The 15,894-nt window shown below is 39.5% G+C and overlaps 1 protein-coding gene across 1 annotated transcript in view; it reads left to right on the top strand.

Moving 5' to 3' along the window:
* The first annotated feature begins 7,170 nt into the window (after positions 1-7,170).
* GARIN2 (golgi associated RAB2 interactor family member 2) overlaps positions 7,171-15,894 on the top strand; it is a 58,319-nt gene continuing 49,595 nt past the window's right edge. The window contains exons 1-2 of the mRNA XM_056133359.1: positions 7,171-7,329; positions 10,713-10,915. Coding sequence (XP_055989334.1) covers positions 7,171-7,329; positions 10,713-10,915 — 362 coding nt within the window. The remainder of the gene's footprint in view (positions 7,330-10,712; positions 10,916-15,894) is intronic.

The following is a 15,894-nucleotide window of genomic DNA, read 5'->3' as shown; positions in this document are numbered from 1 at the left end:
GATCTTTCTATGTCTATCCCTTTCTTTCTGAGTCGTTTAACTTAACATGATACTTTCCATGTAGTACCACTTGTATGTAAATTTCGTGACTTCCTCTTTTCTAACAGCTACATAGTACTCCATTGTGTAAACCAAAGTTTCTTTAACCAGCCATCTGTTCTCGGTTTTTTTCCAGATTCTGGCTATTGTAAAGAGTGCTGCAATGGGATTGTTCTTGTTCTTATTCTTGTTCTTGTTGGTTTTGGAGCACCACACTCGGTGATTATCAGGGGTTACTCCTGGCTCTACAGTCAGAATTACTCCTGACAATGCTGGCAGACATATGGGATGCCAGGGAACTGATGGGTTGTGCTTGGGTTTGTGTTTGGGTTGTGTTTGGGTTGTGCTCAGCCCAGCCATTTGCAATGTAAAACACCCTACCTACCTGTTCTACTATTGCTCTGGCTTGTCATTCAGTTTTTTGAGGTGTGTGTGTGTATGTGAGCACGTGCACTTAAGAACAATACAGAGCTTCAGGGACAGGCAACAGCATAGGAAATTCATAGCCTTGGAACCAGTTTTACAAGAAATATTAAAGGAGCTTTAAAGGACAGGATAAACTTCTTAGGCACATAGCACATTGAGTATGGCATTCAATCAGGGTGCTTATCGCCCTCTATTATATTAAGGAAGGTTTTAATGTCTCATTTATATTGAATGTTCTATGGATTGTTAGTCTTTTCAATTTTTCCTTTCTTAGGATAAAATACTTTGTACTTTCATAGGCCTATTCAAAGTTTGCCCTTTAAATTTTCCTAATTTTTTTTTCAATCTTACTAAATTTTATAGTTGCAGGCACTACCTATTTCATGTAAACATTTTTTAATGTTTTTTAATGATAGGGAAGACACGATTATTACCATAATGAGACCTAAATACAAAATAAGTTAGTGCAATATATTTTTTTAAATGTCTTCCTCACTAACCATTTTTTTATTTGTTGAATCACCGTGAGAACAGTAACAAAGCCTTTCAGTTCAAGTCTCAGTCGGTCATACAATGATCAAACACCCATCTCTTCACCAGTGCACATTTTCCACCACCAAGAACCCCAGTATACCCCCCGCTCCCACCCACCTCCCACCTGTGTGGTAGATTTCCACTTTACTCTCTCTCTCCCTACATTGATCACATTCAATATTATGACAAAAGACCCACACTGTTATTTGGAATTTTCCCCAACATTCAGACCTGCCACAAAGACATCATTAGAAAATTTGTTTTCTAATGTTGATTATGAAGAGCATATGATGTTGTGTGGCCACAATAGCAATCACACGAATTTGGAATTCTAATATTTTAGTAAGAAACCTAGAAGGATCACTGCCAGAAGCCCGTGGGTTCCAAGATTAGTGTGTGTGCCTCTGGGTTCATGGTCGATCAGAAGCCGGAGGAGGCATTTGAGGGTGGCAACCCGGAGCATTGTCATGGCGAGGAGCAGGGCCAATTCCATCCCCCATCTCATGAAGCCCCATGTGTCTCGTCAATGCAGTCACATACCTGACTGTTCATTAGGCTCTAAAAAATGCAGGACACCATGTCGCCGCCACAGAGGGGGACAGGCGGAGGTACAGACACCCTTCCCCTCCCAGGGCGGCATAGCACCATAGTTAAATACACAGTCCAGATGTATTTCAGTTGGGCATTATCTTTAGTGCAGTATATTTTAAATACAAGAGTTGAAAGCTTTGCTATATAAATGAGAATAGCCACTATATTGCATTACATTATTTTAATTTTATTTACATAGGTTAAAAATCATACAGCAGTTATCACAAATTTACTTTTATTGATTTATTTTCTGCTAATTGCATTCACCATTCCTCTAAATTTTCTTATAGTAAGCAATATGAAATAAGGGGATTGCTGATGGGGGAGGGAAACTGGGGAAATTGGTAGAGGAAGGTAACACTTGAGTGAGATTGATATTGGAACATTGCATGCTTGATCCAATTGTATTATGAGTAGCTTTGTAAATCACAGTGTTTTAGTAAACAAATTTTAAAATTAATTATTTAAAAAATAATAATGCAGTCTTGGGCTGGAGAGACAGTACAAGAAGTAGGGTACTTCCTTGCACTTGGCAATCTAGTTCAAATCCCAAGCACTTTGTTGGAGCACCATCTGGGATCACTCCTGAGCCTAGAGCCAGAATGAGGCCCTGAGGATTACCAAGTATGATTGAGGGTGGGGTTGTCTTGTTGTCTCAACTAGTTGACCAGAATAATTGGAAAAATCTGGGAGAGAGGGCATTGTTCCTGTCAAATGTGAGGTACCTCATGCAAGACAGGTGCTCCACCACTGAGCCAGGGGCCCGATCCTCATCCTTAGTTTCCTTATAGCTTAAGGATTCCCTGTAGTCTTTAGGACTTCCGAGTGTCTAACATGCATTTCCCAAGTTTTATCCTAGAACTAACTTAATATTATCAGAAGCTATCAAAAACAATTTTCAGGAACACATTTCAAGTAACAATGAAATACAACAAATGTAGCATAATTAATATATACAGTGGAAACAACTATGACAAAGTTCCTGCCTATGCAGCCAACTGACAACTATTTTATTTGATTGCCTCCTACTCTAGCAGAAATAAATCAGAAGGCACATTCTACCTCAGAGTTGTTAGTTAACAATAAATGTTTCTTAGAATGTATTGGAGGTTTGTGAGCCAAGAAACTATCAGTGAACAAAAAGGAACTCAGTCAAACAAATGATGGGTACGTTTATACTTTTAGACACAAGTCATGTATGGTAGACCAGCACAGACATTACTTAAGTGTTTACTTTGTGATAGCCACGGTTCTTAGTGTTTCTCTTCACCCATGTGTTCATTCATCCCAACACTGAATTTAGTTGGGTCATTTTATCCTCTTTATATAGACAAAGAAATTTAGCACAAAGATGTTAAGTAATGAGTCCAAGGTGAGAGAAATAGCAGGTTGAGTCTAAATATCCAGAACCTGGATCTACCTATTTCCAAAACCCATTGTATTCCCACCATACCACTTTTCATGCTGATCTTATAGCACTTGAGTTCTGATAGTGATTATAATTGCAGTTCCCTGGTCCAGGTTTTCCTGAAGTCAAAACTCTTAAGGAAAGGAAATATAATATGGGAAGATAGAAGAGGTTTAGAGCATTGCATGGTTCTAACTTTTCTAACTTTTTACAGGAAAAAAAAAAGATTATCAGGATGCTAAAAGCCCTCTATTGAAAGGTTATTTGGGTCTTTCACTTCATCACATTATCAGATATCTTCATTGGCTAGAGGAACCCAGGGTTTCCCTGTTTGTCAGGTTCAGGCCAACTATAAACAATGGACTCAAAACTCCCCACTTCAACTCACCAAAAGAACATGTCCAGGATCATCATCAACAGTGGATAAAAGTGCTCTGTCATCTTACTAACCTAGTTTAGAGAGCTCTAAGGCACTGATATCATGTTTGAAATAAGAGTGAGAATTGTATTGAGATTTTCTACACTTATATTTTGTTTATTTGTTTGTTTTACAAGAGACTGCATCATGAAAAGGAAACACAAACTGAAGTAAGTTTAAAAACATTGCTTCCAACTGACAATTCAGACTTAGTCCTGAGTTGAGGTAAGATGCATTTCTTAATGTATGTTCCTTTATGAACAAAATCATTGCTTTTTCCTTTTAAACTTTTTCTCTGTCCCTTGCTCTTTTATTTAGTTCACTTTCCCTGCCTTCCTCCTTTTTTTTCCCTCTTAAAACTCAGTGTTCCAAAAAGTTCCTTGTAGATCTCAAGAAAGGATATGGACAGAGATAAGAGTATATGGGTTGAGAGAGACAAAATGTAAAATCTCGTGACATTTCTGGAAAGAGTAAACAATTGCTGAGATATGTTTTATAACCCTAACCGAAAAATTTGCTCATCTTTGCTTTTCTTCACCCATCATACCTTGTTATTTTAAAATTATTCTTTTAATGATGCCTTATATAAGATTTTAAAAATACAATTGTGAACACTTGCTGAGACCTCTGATTCTGTAAGTCTGCAAGTTGTTCTACTGGGTAAGTAATGGAGGAGCGAAAACAAAGATGACAGCATTTCTGTGCTTGTTTCCCCTAACCTGTGAGAATTCTATCACTGTGAGAATTGTTCCATTGCTGTTACAAAGCTCTCTCTTTGGAAACCTGAAATGGCTAAGCAAAGCTTTTTGTACTCTTGATTTAGATCTCAGAATTTCTCTGTCTTCCTTCTCCAATTGTCTCCTCCCTACCTTCTTGTACTTCCTCATTTCTTGCATTTTTCTTTAAATTTTAAATAATCATAAACTTAACATAAATACTACAAGAAAAGTAAAACCTTTTGATAATATTTTACAGTTTGATGACTATAATCCCAAGTATTTTAGTTAGTATTTCCTATGTTCAAGGACATTCTCCAACACAAACAAAATACAGCCCTCCAATCAGTTCATGTTGGAGCTGGAGCAATGTTACAGTGTGTAGTGTATTTGCCTTGCATGCGACCAACCTAGGTTCAATTCCTTGTATCCAATATGGTCTCCCAAGCACTGCCAGGAGTGATTCAAAAATCAAAACCAAAACCAGGAATGGCACAAAAAACAAACAGAAAAATCAGTTCCTACACATTACATGTTACTCAATGTAACTCTGAGATCTGTCAGATTTTACCAATTGTCCCAATAATGACCTGCAAAGTTAAAGGATTTATTTCAGAGTTTCAAATTGTATTTCCTTATTTTGTCTTCTTTAGTCTTCTTCAGTCTGAGTTATTTAAATGTTCTGTTCCTCATCAGACTTGTACTCTAATGTCATTTATGTCAGTATGGATTTTCATGGTTTCTAACTCATTTTATCATCTGCTTATAACTGATTACCCATCTCTTTCACCTCCCCCTGTCCCACTAGAGTGCCCTCCTTGCGCTATTCTGCCCCTTAACCTTTCACACTAATCTGAAAACCCCTTTCCTCTTGCCTTCCTTGAGTACTGACCTCACCAGTAAAGATTCCTTCTTTGTGTTGTCCTTACTTTTGAATTTAGAACTTAATTGTTCAGTAATAGGAGAAAATAGGATGAAGACAAGGAAAGTTACCTACTGTATGTTTTTGGTTCTTCCTCCCTTTCACCATTCCTATTCATCATGGATGCTGTTGACTCCGTCCATTCTCACATCCTTCTTTTCAGTTACTCAAGGCAGGGTTGAACCTTGTAACTAGAGGGTAGAAGTTCATCTAGTCATAGTAGTAGTCCAACATCAGACTTCTGCATACTGATGTTGGACTTAAAAACTGTGGAAACTTGGGTAGGTAATTCTTCCCTTTTTTGCTTCAGTTACATGAAATATTAAAATAATGCTACTTCATAGTATTACCAGAATTAAATGAGATAATGGGTGCAAAGTCTATAGTGATTGCTATGTAGCAAGATCTAAGTACATTTTATTGTTTTTAATTCCTCATCATCTCTTTTTCTAAATAATTGTTTTCTTCTTTTTTTATATATATATATGCTCTCTTTTGGTCTGATTCTTTTTTTCATTCTTCATAATTTTATTTATTGAAACACTGTGAGAGCAGTTACAAAGCTTTCGGGTTTAGGTCTCGGTCATACAGTGAAACACCCGTACCTTCACCAGTGCCCATTCTCCATCCCCCAGAACCCCAGTATACCCCCATCCCACACCCTCCCACTACCTGTGGGGGAGATAATTTCCACATTACTCTCTCTCTCTACTTTGATTACATTCAGTATTTTGACACCTGACCCACCATTATTATTTGGGATATTACCCCAACACTCGGATCTGCCAAAAAGGCAACAGTAGACAATTTGTTTTCTATTCCTGGTTATGAATAACATATGATGTCATTCTGAAATTTTAACAATTAAATCTGGAAGGATTTCTGCCAAAACCTGCTGGGTTCCGAGATTTGTTCCTGATTCTCTGGTATCATGGCGTTTAGCAGCTTGATCAGGAGCCAGAGAGATCGTTCATGGGCGGCGATTGGGCTTTCATTGGGATGGGGAGGAAAGGGCCGGCTTCATCCCCAACCCATGAGACCCCACTTGTCTTGTCACTGCGGGCCCAAACCTGACTGTCCAGTGACCTCTGGAGGATGGCAGCCACCGAACCGCCACGGGAAGAGGCCAAGGCACGAAACCTATTTCCACCTGGGGTAGCCCGGCGACAGTAACCTACTGCAGGGACTGGATGCATTTCTGCCAAAAGACACTGGGTTTTGAGATTTGTTTCTGAGTCTCTGGGATCATGGCCATTAAGCAGCTTGATCAGGAGCCAGAGAGGCCGTTTGTGGGTGGCAACTTGGGGTCTCATTGGGTTGGGAGGGAAAGGGCCAGCTCCAGACCCATCCCATGAGGCCCCACATGTCTTGTCACTGTGGGCTCAAACCTGATTTTCCAGAACTACCCCAGGGGACCATATGGGATGCTGGTAATCAAACCCGGGTCAGCGCATGCAAGGCAAACACCCTCCCTGCTGTGTTATCACTCCAGCTCTCCCTTGCTCTTATTGACTTTCAGTTTTCCTGTGTTTGTGTGTAAACTGTCCCAAAGGAGACACTGAATTCCAACTAGCAGAGTATCGAGAAATTACTATAGCTCCCATGAGCAGTCTCAAAAGTTATGGGATATCATGCAGCTGTGGTATCTGTGTGCCATACTCTGGGATAGCAACAAGACATATTCATTATTTATCACTTTAGCTTGAATTAGAGAAAAGACAAGACTGCTGGGAAGCACTAGGGTAGAAATATCTACAAGGCTTCCTTCTTTTAACTAACATAGAGTCTATGATAAGGGATGAGTGGTATTTTGAAAACAAACAGAATTATATTCTGGGGAACTTTGTTCCCTTCTTGAAATTCTGTCATTTCTGGTAATGAAAGATGAAGTCCAATTGTTGAATTCATTTTCAAGGAGATATCCAGTTTCTTATCTTCTATTCTACCCAATAGTAGATGAACAACTCTCATGGATTAGATAGATACCCACTAGTTCACAAGCAAGAGGTAAGTCTCCATCATGTCAGTAAAACAAGTTTTCCATTTAATATGATTTTGTATGTTTTATATCTTTTTAATTATATTTAATATGTTTGTATGTTTTTTATCAAGCACAATGAAGAAGAGCAATAAGAAGGCTACCACAAAGATGAAAACACAAAGTGACATGTTTATGTCATCCTCCCAGGATTCAGCAAATCTTCAAGATATGTTGAATGAAGGAGAGTATGCCCCTTTTATATCTCCTCCCATGTTAGAAAGCAATTTTATTCAGGTAAATAATATTTAAACCCTGAATTACCATATAATGACTCCAGTAAACTTCATAAAGTCAATTGAAGAGTTTGATAGAATCATTTTGACAAGGGAATGTGTGAGACAATCAAGCAGAACAGTTTTAGGACCTAAAACCACCTTGAATTTATAAGGTTAAAGAAAAATTTATGAGTGGTGAGGTACAGTAACTTTGAATATCAAAACCATGACAACACTGTTGTAATCAATAATAAATAACTTAAGATGGTTCATTCCAGTTTTCCCAACACATTCTCATTTAGGAATTCTATCCTAACTCTACCATAATTGCCATTATATTCTAAGCTTTCCAAAATTGCATTAAGAGAATATGGTGATTTTTAGAATGTTCTATCAAAGGAAAGTATTTAGATAATTTCTTTCTTAGATTCCAGAGATCAGGGCCAGAGAGTTTAAGCATTAACCTTGCACAATGTCAACCCAGGCTTGATCCCCAGTGCCACATATTGACCCCAAACCTGCCTGAGTAATTCTTGATTACCTCTGGATGAGGTCCCAAAACAAAAACAAAAAAAAATTTGGAGAAAATTTTTTAAATAACATCTGTCGCACAGCTAGACATTACAATGAATATATTTTGATTAATTCTGAAGATAAACAACAATTGCTAAATTGTGTTTAGGAGAAAAGTTTCCTTCTCATAAAAAAGTGCCTACGTTATGAAACAGACATTTCATTGCATTAAGGAGCATTTCTCATTCTTCTCTAAACTTCCTAATTTAAATTTTCAAACAGAGGAATAGAGGGAAAAGTTCAGTGGTATAGGACTAACCCTTAAACGTCACAGAAATGCTACAGACAAGGCTAACATGAAACACACCCTCAAGCTGATCCTCAGCTTACATCTACAGAGAACAGGGAAACTCCAGAAACACCTCTATCTTCAATGCACATGTTTTCATTGATGCACAAATTGATGCCTGGGTACTACAGCCACCCCCTCACCTAAAGAACACTCTAGGCAAGGGGTGATTCTATCCTTGGGGAATAATAATGAGTGACATCTCAGAACACACATGATTTGATGGTGCACTTTACCTCCTACTTCTCTCTTTCCCATCAATGATATTTTTAATTTTTTGCATTGCTTCTTGCATCCTTTCCAAATAATCAAATCTAAGTATTTTGAAATGTTCTAATGAATGCTGGGGGGGGGGGGGGACGGTAATTAGCATTCAGTAAACCAAACAGTTCCATACCATAAGTGGACAAGTTATTCACTGCCAGAGGCACCTCTCTGAAAATTTAAACTCAGAAAGAGCAACATGAAGTAGGGATGTGATTCAAGTGGAAGAGAACATGCCTTGCATGTATAATGCCCTGGGTTTGCTCCCCAGAATCACATAATTCCTTAAATATAAATAACCAGGAGCCTGCAGCACTACCAGATGTGACCTCTGCAACATAAGCCAAAACACAATGAAGAAAAATAATTTTAAATAGAGTGAAAAAGCCACAATGCACAGGTTACCCATATATACAATGTCAAAAGAAGTTACAAGTCTTCTGTGTTTGTTCTATTTCTCTCTAGTTCAGAAGAGTGCCCAAATGCAATATAGTAGAAAGAAATCTCATCCTCACAACACTTTTTATAAAAATAATGTCATTAATGTTTTTAAATTTTTAGATGTAGTTATTTTTGTTTCTTTAGTTTCTTTAGCTTCGGTAATATTGTATTAAATATATAAATCTTACCTCCCTGTGAGGGCTGAGAAAGTTTTTCCATAGAGACCAAGAGGCACCCACTTATGCTTCTTTGGCCATGCGTGAATTACATGAGTCTGCTGAAAGCAGTCACAGACTTCTGGGAGTGATGGGATCACTAGTTTAACTTAATCAGGATTCACACCTATCATCCCTGTGAGGGGAGTACTGAACAATATCATAATTATGTTAATAAGGAAGAAGAAGGACATGAGTGTATATAGGGAATAATTATTGGGAGTTAAAACCTCATGTTTATGGAGGGGCTACATCTGGCAGTATTCTTGGGCTGCTTATGGCTTGGTCCTTCTGGTGGTGATCAGGGTACCATGTGGTGCTGGGATCAAGCCCAGGTCTTCCACATACAAAGCATCTGCTCAAGGCTTTGACCCATCTTTCTGATCCCTGAAACCTCGCTGAGTATGTTTGTTTTTCCATGACTTTTTTGTTGTTGTTGAACCAGTTATTGAAACCAAGTGCTGACCCTTTCTGGCTTCCTTCTCATCTTTGTTCACCAAACCAGTTGATCTCCCACATTTTCCAGGTCTCAGCTAGACATTCTTCCTTAGGGAACACTTTCCTAGTAGCCTGATGCCAAAGGTATGTCCTGGAATTAGCTATTTAAAAACTGTGGAAGACATTGGCAAGTCAGTCATTAAACAACAATTATTAAAAATTAAATTGTGTAAATTTACAATTAAATTATATTCAACAACTGGGCAACAAATACTCAGAAATAACTACTTCTACTATTTTATTTTATTTTAATATTACATGTTCTTCGGATTGTGGACACAGGAATTTGCCAAAGATTAATGAGGACATCTGTGGAAATCCATTGACTATGTAAAATTTTAAATAGAATATTGCATATAACTGTTTTTTCTTTGTGCGATACTCTTATTTTACTCTAATTTTACTTAGCAGTAAAATTCATTGCAAATATGTGTATTTCAAGAGACAGTTGTTAGCCAGGAATATGACTCAATGGTAAGGTGTGTTTCTTGCATACATGAGACCTGGGTTCTATTCCCAGCACTGAAAGATAGTTGGTTTTTATCAGCAAGACACTGCTTATATTATACTCTCAGCCCCTATTTTAACATAGTACTTAACACTTGGTAAAACCTCTTACACTAATAATGGCATACTATTGAAGTTCATTTCCCTGGACCTAAGAGATAGCATGGAGGTTAAGGCTCTTGCCTTACATGGAGCTGACCCTGGCACCACATATGGTCCCTGAACACCCCAAGTAATAACCTCTAAGTATAGATCCAGGAATAACCTAGCACTGTTGAGTGTCCTCTCACAAATAAATAAAAAGTTCTCCTTTCTTTTTATTTTATTTTATTCAGTAATGTAAGAGTACTGCTACATTATTGTTCAGCCATTGATTAAGCTGATTGAATTGAGCATGAGCTCCACAAGTTATACTTTCCTAACAGACGCTCAGGGTCACTGACTTGGGTCTGCCTGCTCATTAAGGTGGAATGACTCCAAGAATTTACAAGAACAACTGAATGAACCAACATGTCATGACTCATTTCTTTTCCATTCCTCCTTTGCTCAGATAAGCAAGATTTTTAAGGACCATGCATGTTATCAGGAAACTTCTCTTCCTATTCTCTGCCTTAGGTCAACAGGAAAGGTGAATCCATTTATCTTCATAACAGAGCCAACTGGGTGACTGTCGGCATCTGCTCTACCAGCCACACCAACAAGATTCCCAACGTGATGCTGCTAGCCCATCTAACATCTGCCGCCAATAGAGATACAGATCCCCTTTTCAGAAGTCTCCTGACATCATCATCCTCTCCAGAGACACTGGTACTCACCAGGTGAGCTATAAAGGTTGGAGGTTAAGGATCTCTCAGAAAGTATATTCTTCCCCCCAGGAGTTGAAAATAGAAACTACAACAAATGCTCCAAGGGAGCATCTCACTTGTGCCAAATGAAAGTTTTTCAGTCTCAAAAATCAATGTGACAACCTGGCCATCAAGCAGGAAGTTAATTACAGTGTTTCTTGAATTCTTATGTAATTCGTGTGCTGATCCATACTAATATTCTCTATCATTCCAATTTTAATTCATCATAGTTTGGCCAGAGAGAGCTCAACAGGCTGAGCACATGCTTTGCATGAGTGAACCCCAGTTTCAATCCTTGGCATCATATGGTCCTTCAAGCACAGAACCTGGAAGAGTCCCTAAGCACCTTCAAATGTGGCCCCAAAAGCAAAGGGGGAAAAATCTAGAGTATATTAAATTTGAGTATTTGTGCCTCTCAAATGTGAGCATTGAAGCTATTTTTAATTACTTTGTAATTAAAAGAACTGAAGATTCTGAAGATTCGTAAAAATTCTTCTCAATATGCCCTCTCTCCCTTCACCATCCCAATTTATATCAGTATTGTTGATACTCTAGTATTGTTTCAGGTCATTAACTAGCTGAATGTGCAAGGGTAAATCACTTCTGTAAATTCAACTTGGCAAAATTAAGTGGGACATCTCACAATAGTAGATAATTGCTACTTCTTTTAGAGCATCAGAGTTTTAGGATTAGAATTAGGATGAAATGGCCCTCCAGAGTCTGACATATATTAAAAGATTTTTTTAACTTATAATTCAGGTAATATGAATACAATAGCATTAACTTTTTTAGTGGGTTTTTTTTTTTTTTTTTTTTTGCTTTTTAGATCACATCCGGCAATGCACAGGGGTTACTCCTGGCTCTGCGCTCAGGAATTAGCAAGGCAAATGCCTACCCGCGGTGCTATTGCTCCAGCCCCAGCTTTTGTAGTTTTAATAAAGTCTTTTTTATTTTATTTGTTCATTTATGTATTTGACTTTTATTGAATCGCTGTGAGATAGACCCTTACAAAGCTGTTAATGATTATGTTTCAGTCATACAGTATACCAATACCCATCCCTCCACAAGTGTACATTTCCCAGCTCCAGTGTCCCCAGGTTCCCTCCCATCATCCCCCACCCCCTACCCCCAGCCTGCCTCTGTGGCAGGTACCCTCTCTCTCTCTCTCACTCCCTCGATCTATCTTTACACCCTCACCAACATCAAAGTGCTTAAGACCTACCACTACCGTGTTTATGGTAACACTAGTCCATCTTCTCACCACCACCACCACACCTCTCAGTTCTACAATCAAAGGCCAAAGATTTGTAATCATTTGGTATTATCTATTCCCGTGTTCTGTTTCTCCAAAAACCACAGATGAATGAGATCATTGAGTAATGTTCTCCCTCTTATCTCACTCAATATAATACCCTTCAGTTGCTTCAAAGTTGCTGCAAGCTGCAATATTTTATATTTTTTCATAGTTGCATAACATTTCACTATGTGTATATGCCACAGCTTTTTATTTAACATTTCAATAAAGTTCATGTTTTTTAAATTTAATTTTTCATTATATTGTATCACCATGAGATAGAGCATTATAAAGCTGTTCATGATTAGATTTCAGTCATACAATGTTCCAAAACCCATCCTTCCACCAGTGTAATTTCCCAGCACCAAGTCCCCACCCCCCACCCCAGCCTGCCCCTAGGGAAGATCTCTCTCTCTCTCTCTCTCTCTCTCTCTCTCTCTCTCTCTCTCTCTCTCTCTCATTTTAAGCATTATGGTTTGCAGTGAGACTCCATTTCAGGCAGTTTTCACCCGGGGCACCCCAGAGTGGGGTGGGTGAGAGCCCTTCTCGCCCCAAGGGTCCCAGCCCCAGCAGCCAACCTCCACTATCCAACTGCCGCCACACTCCAGGTCGCTTTCCGGACCATGTGGTCGCAAACACATTATAAGACACTTCCTACCCTACCCATTTTCAATAATTACCCACACCATATTTGATGGGGTACAGACAGTAGGCAACAAATAACAGGAGAAATATATAAATATATGCCTCTTGGAGAGCCCAGCAAGAGCCTGGCAAGCTACCCTTGGCATATTCGATATGCCAAAACCAGTAAGGACTACAGGTCTCATTCCCCTGACCCTGAAAGAGCCTCCAATCATTGGGGAAAGATGAGTAAGAATAGGCTGCTAAAATCTCAGGGCTGGAAGTAATAGAGACGTTACTGGCACCAGCTTGAGTAAACGACGAACAACGGGATGACAGTGATACAGTGATAGAGTGATAGTTTGCAATGCGGATGCTAAAAGGTTATCATGTGTATATCCCTTTACCTACTTTACCTACTTTCAACACTCAGTTCTGGTCCATAGTGATTATTTTCAACTAATGTTGTCATAACGCACCCTCTCTATCTCAGCTACCCTCCACCCACCCCAACCCCTGATAAATATTCATTATTTTTTTCTTTTTTGGGTCAAACCAGGCAATGCTTAGGGGTTACTCCTGGATCTGCACTCAGGAATTACTCCTGGCAATTCTTGGGAGATCGAACCCAGGATGCCTGAATGCAAGGCAAATGCCCTACCTTATGTACTGTCACTCTGGCCACTATACCACAGTTTTTTAATCCACTCATCTGTCATTGAACATTTAGTTTGCTTTTATATCCTCACTAGTGTACTTGACATTCAATAAAAAACACTTATTGAGTGTTTTCCAGGGGGGAGATTAGGACCACATGTGGTGGTGCCCAGGGATTATTCCTGGCTCTGTGCTCAAGGATGACTTCTGACAATGTTCAGGGGACCATTTATAATGCCAGGAATCAATATGAGGTCAGCTACATGCAAGACACATGCTTTAACTCTTGTACTATTCCTCCAGCTCCTATATTGGGTTTTATAGTGGTGGAATTAATCCAGGTACATGTTCATTAGGACTAGAGTGATAGCACAGCGGGTAGGGTGTTTGCCTTGCATGTGGCAGACCCGGGTTCAATTCCTCCATCCCTCTTGGAGAGCCTGACAAGCTACCAAAACTTATCTCACCCACATGGCAGAGCCTGGCAAGCTACCCGTGGCGTAATTGATATGCCAAAAACAGTAACAAGTTTCACAATGGAGACATTCCTGGTGCCCACTCGAGCAAATCGATGAACAACAAGAGGACAGTGCAGTGCTACAGTGCTACATGTTCATTAATACCAGTTTCTAACTAGTCATCTTTTACAGCTCTTGTTTCCTTAATGATATTTTGTGTGGTTTTTCTGCCCAATTATGAGTAGCATGTTCAGTTCACTCACTACTATTGTGTTGCCATTAATCTATCATAAACTTGCTTTATAAAATTTTCTGTAACTTTATTTGGTTAACCTATTGATCCCTTAACAAGTATATAATATCTCCATCCCTCTCTCTCTCTTTTTTTAACTTAAATGCTATTTAGTGTGATGTAAGTATAGCCATCCCTAATTTTAGTGTACCATTAACTTTTATGATTGTTTTTCAGTCTTTTACCTGAATCTGTGTTGTGGTGAGAGTTCAAGTGTGTCTCTTGTAAGAAGCTTCAGCTTCTTACAACCAGGGATTGAACCCAGGTTAGCTGCATACAAGGCAAGCACTTTACCTGCTGACTATCATTCCAACCCATTGACTCTATTTTTTAAAGAGGATTTTGATTTTTACCATTTAACTTTTTTTTTTTAACTTTTTGAGTCACATTCAGCAATGCTCAGGGGTCGCTTCTGGTTCTACACTCAGGTATTACTCCTGGCAGTGCTCGGAGAACCATATGGGATGCTGGCGTTCAAACCTGGGTTGGCTGGGTGCAAAGCAAGCACCCTCCCTGCTGTTGCTCAGGCCCTAACATTTCTTTTTCATATGAAACCATTTACTTGCATTTTATTGCCTGATACATTCAGTCACTCTGTACCTTTTTTTTTTATGTAGGAGTACTGCTATTTATTCAGCCACTGGTTAGCTGATTGAATTGTGTATAAACTCCACCTTACTTTTTTTTTCATTTTTTATAATTTTATTTATTGAATCACCATGAGAGCAGTTACAAAGCTTTCGGATCTGTCTCGGTCATACAATGAAACACCCGTACCTTCACCAGTGCCCATTCTCCACCCCCAACAACCCCAGTATACCTTCATCCCACACCCTCCCCTTACCCGTGGGGCAGATGATTTCCACATTACTCTCTCTCTCTATTTGATCACATTCAATATTTTGACACCAGACCCACCATTATTATTTGAGATTTTACCCCAACACTCAGATCTGCTGAAAAGGCAACAGTAGACAATTTGTTTTCTATTGCTGGTTATGAATAACATATGATGTCGCATGGCTGCAGTAATGGCCACGTAATTTTAAAATTTCAAAATTTTAACACTTAAATCTAGAGGGATTTCTGCCGAAACATGCTGGGTCCCGAGATTTGCTTCTGAGTCTCTGGGATCATGGCCGTTAAGCAGCTTGATCAGGAGCCAGAAAGACCGTTCGTGGGCAATGACTTGGGGTCTCGTTGGGGTGGGGAGGACAGAACCAGCTCCCGTGAGGCCCAGAATGTCTCGTCACTGTGGGCCCAAACCTGACTGTCCAATGGTCTCTGGAGGATGGCGGCCACCGAGCCACCAAGGGGGAGCAGGCGGAGGGACAGCACCTTTTCCCCCCTGGGGTGGACCGGCGACAGTAACCTACTGCGGGGTCCAAACGCATTTCTGCCAAAAGCCGGTGGGTTTCAAGATTTGTTTCTGAGTCTCTGGGATCATGGCCATTAAGCAGCTTGATCAGGAGCCAGAGAGGCCGTTCATGGGTGATGACTTGGGGTCTTGTTGGGATGGGGAGGACAGAACCGGCTCCACCCCCATCCCGTGAGTCCCAACAAGTTTGTCACTGAAAGCACAAGCCTGACTGTCCAATGACCTCTGGAGGATGACAGCCACCGAGCT

The sequence above is a fragment of the Sorex fumeus genome, unplaced genomic scaffold, assembly GCF_029834395.1.
Source record: "Sorex fumeus unplaced genomic scaffold, SorFum_2.1 ptg000098l, whole genome shotgun sequence".
Taxonomy (NCBI): Eukaryota; Metazoa; Chordata; class Mammalia; order Eulipotyphla; family Soricidae; genus Sorex; species Sorex fumeus.
The sequence above is the reverse complement of the archived record's forward strand: the minus strand, read 5'-3'. Positions and strand labels throughout refer to the sequence as shown.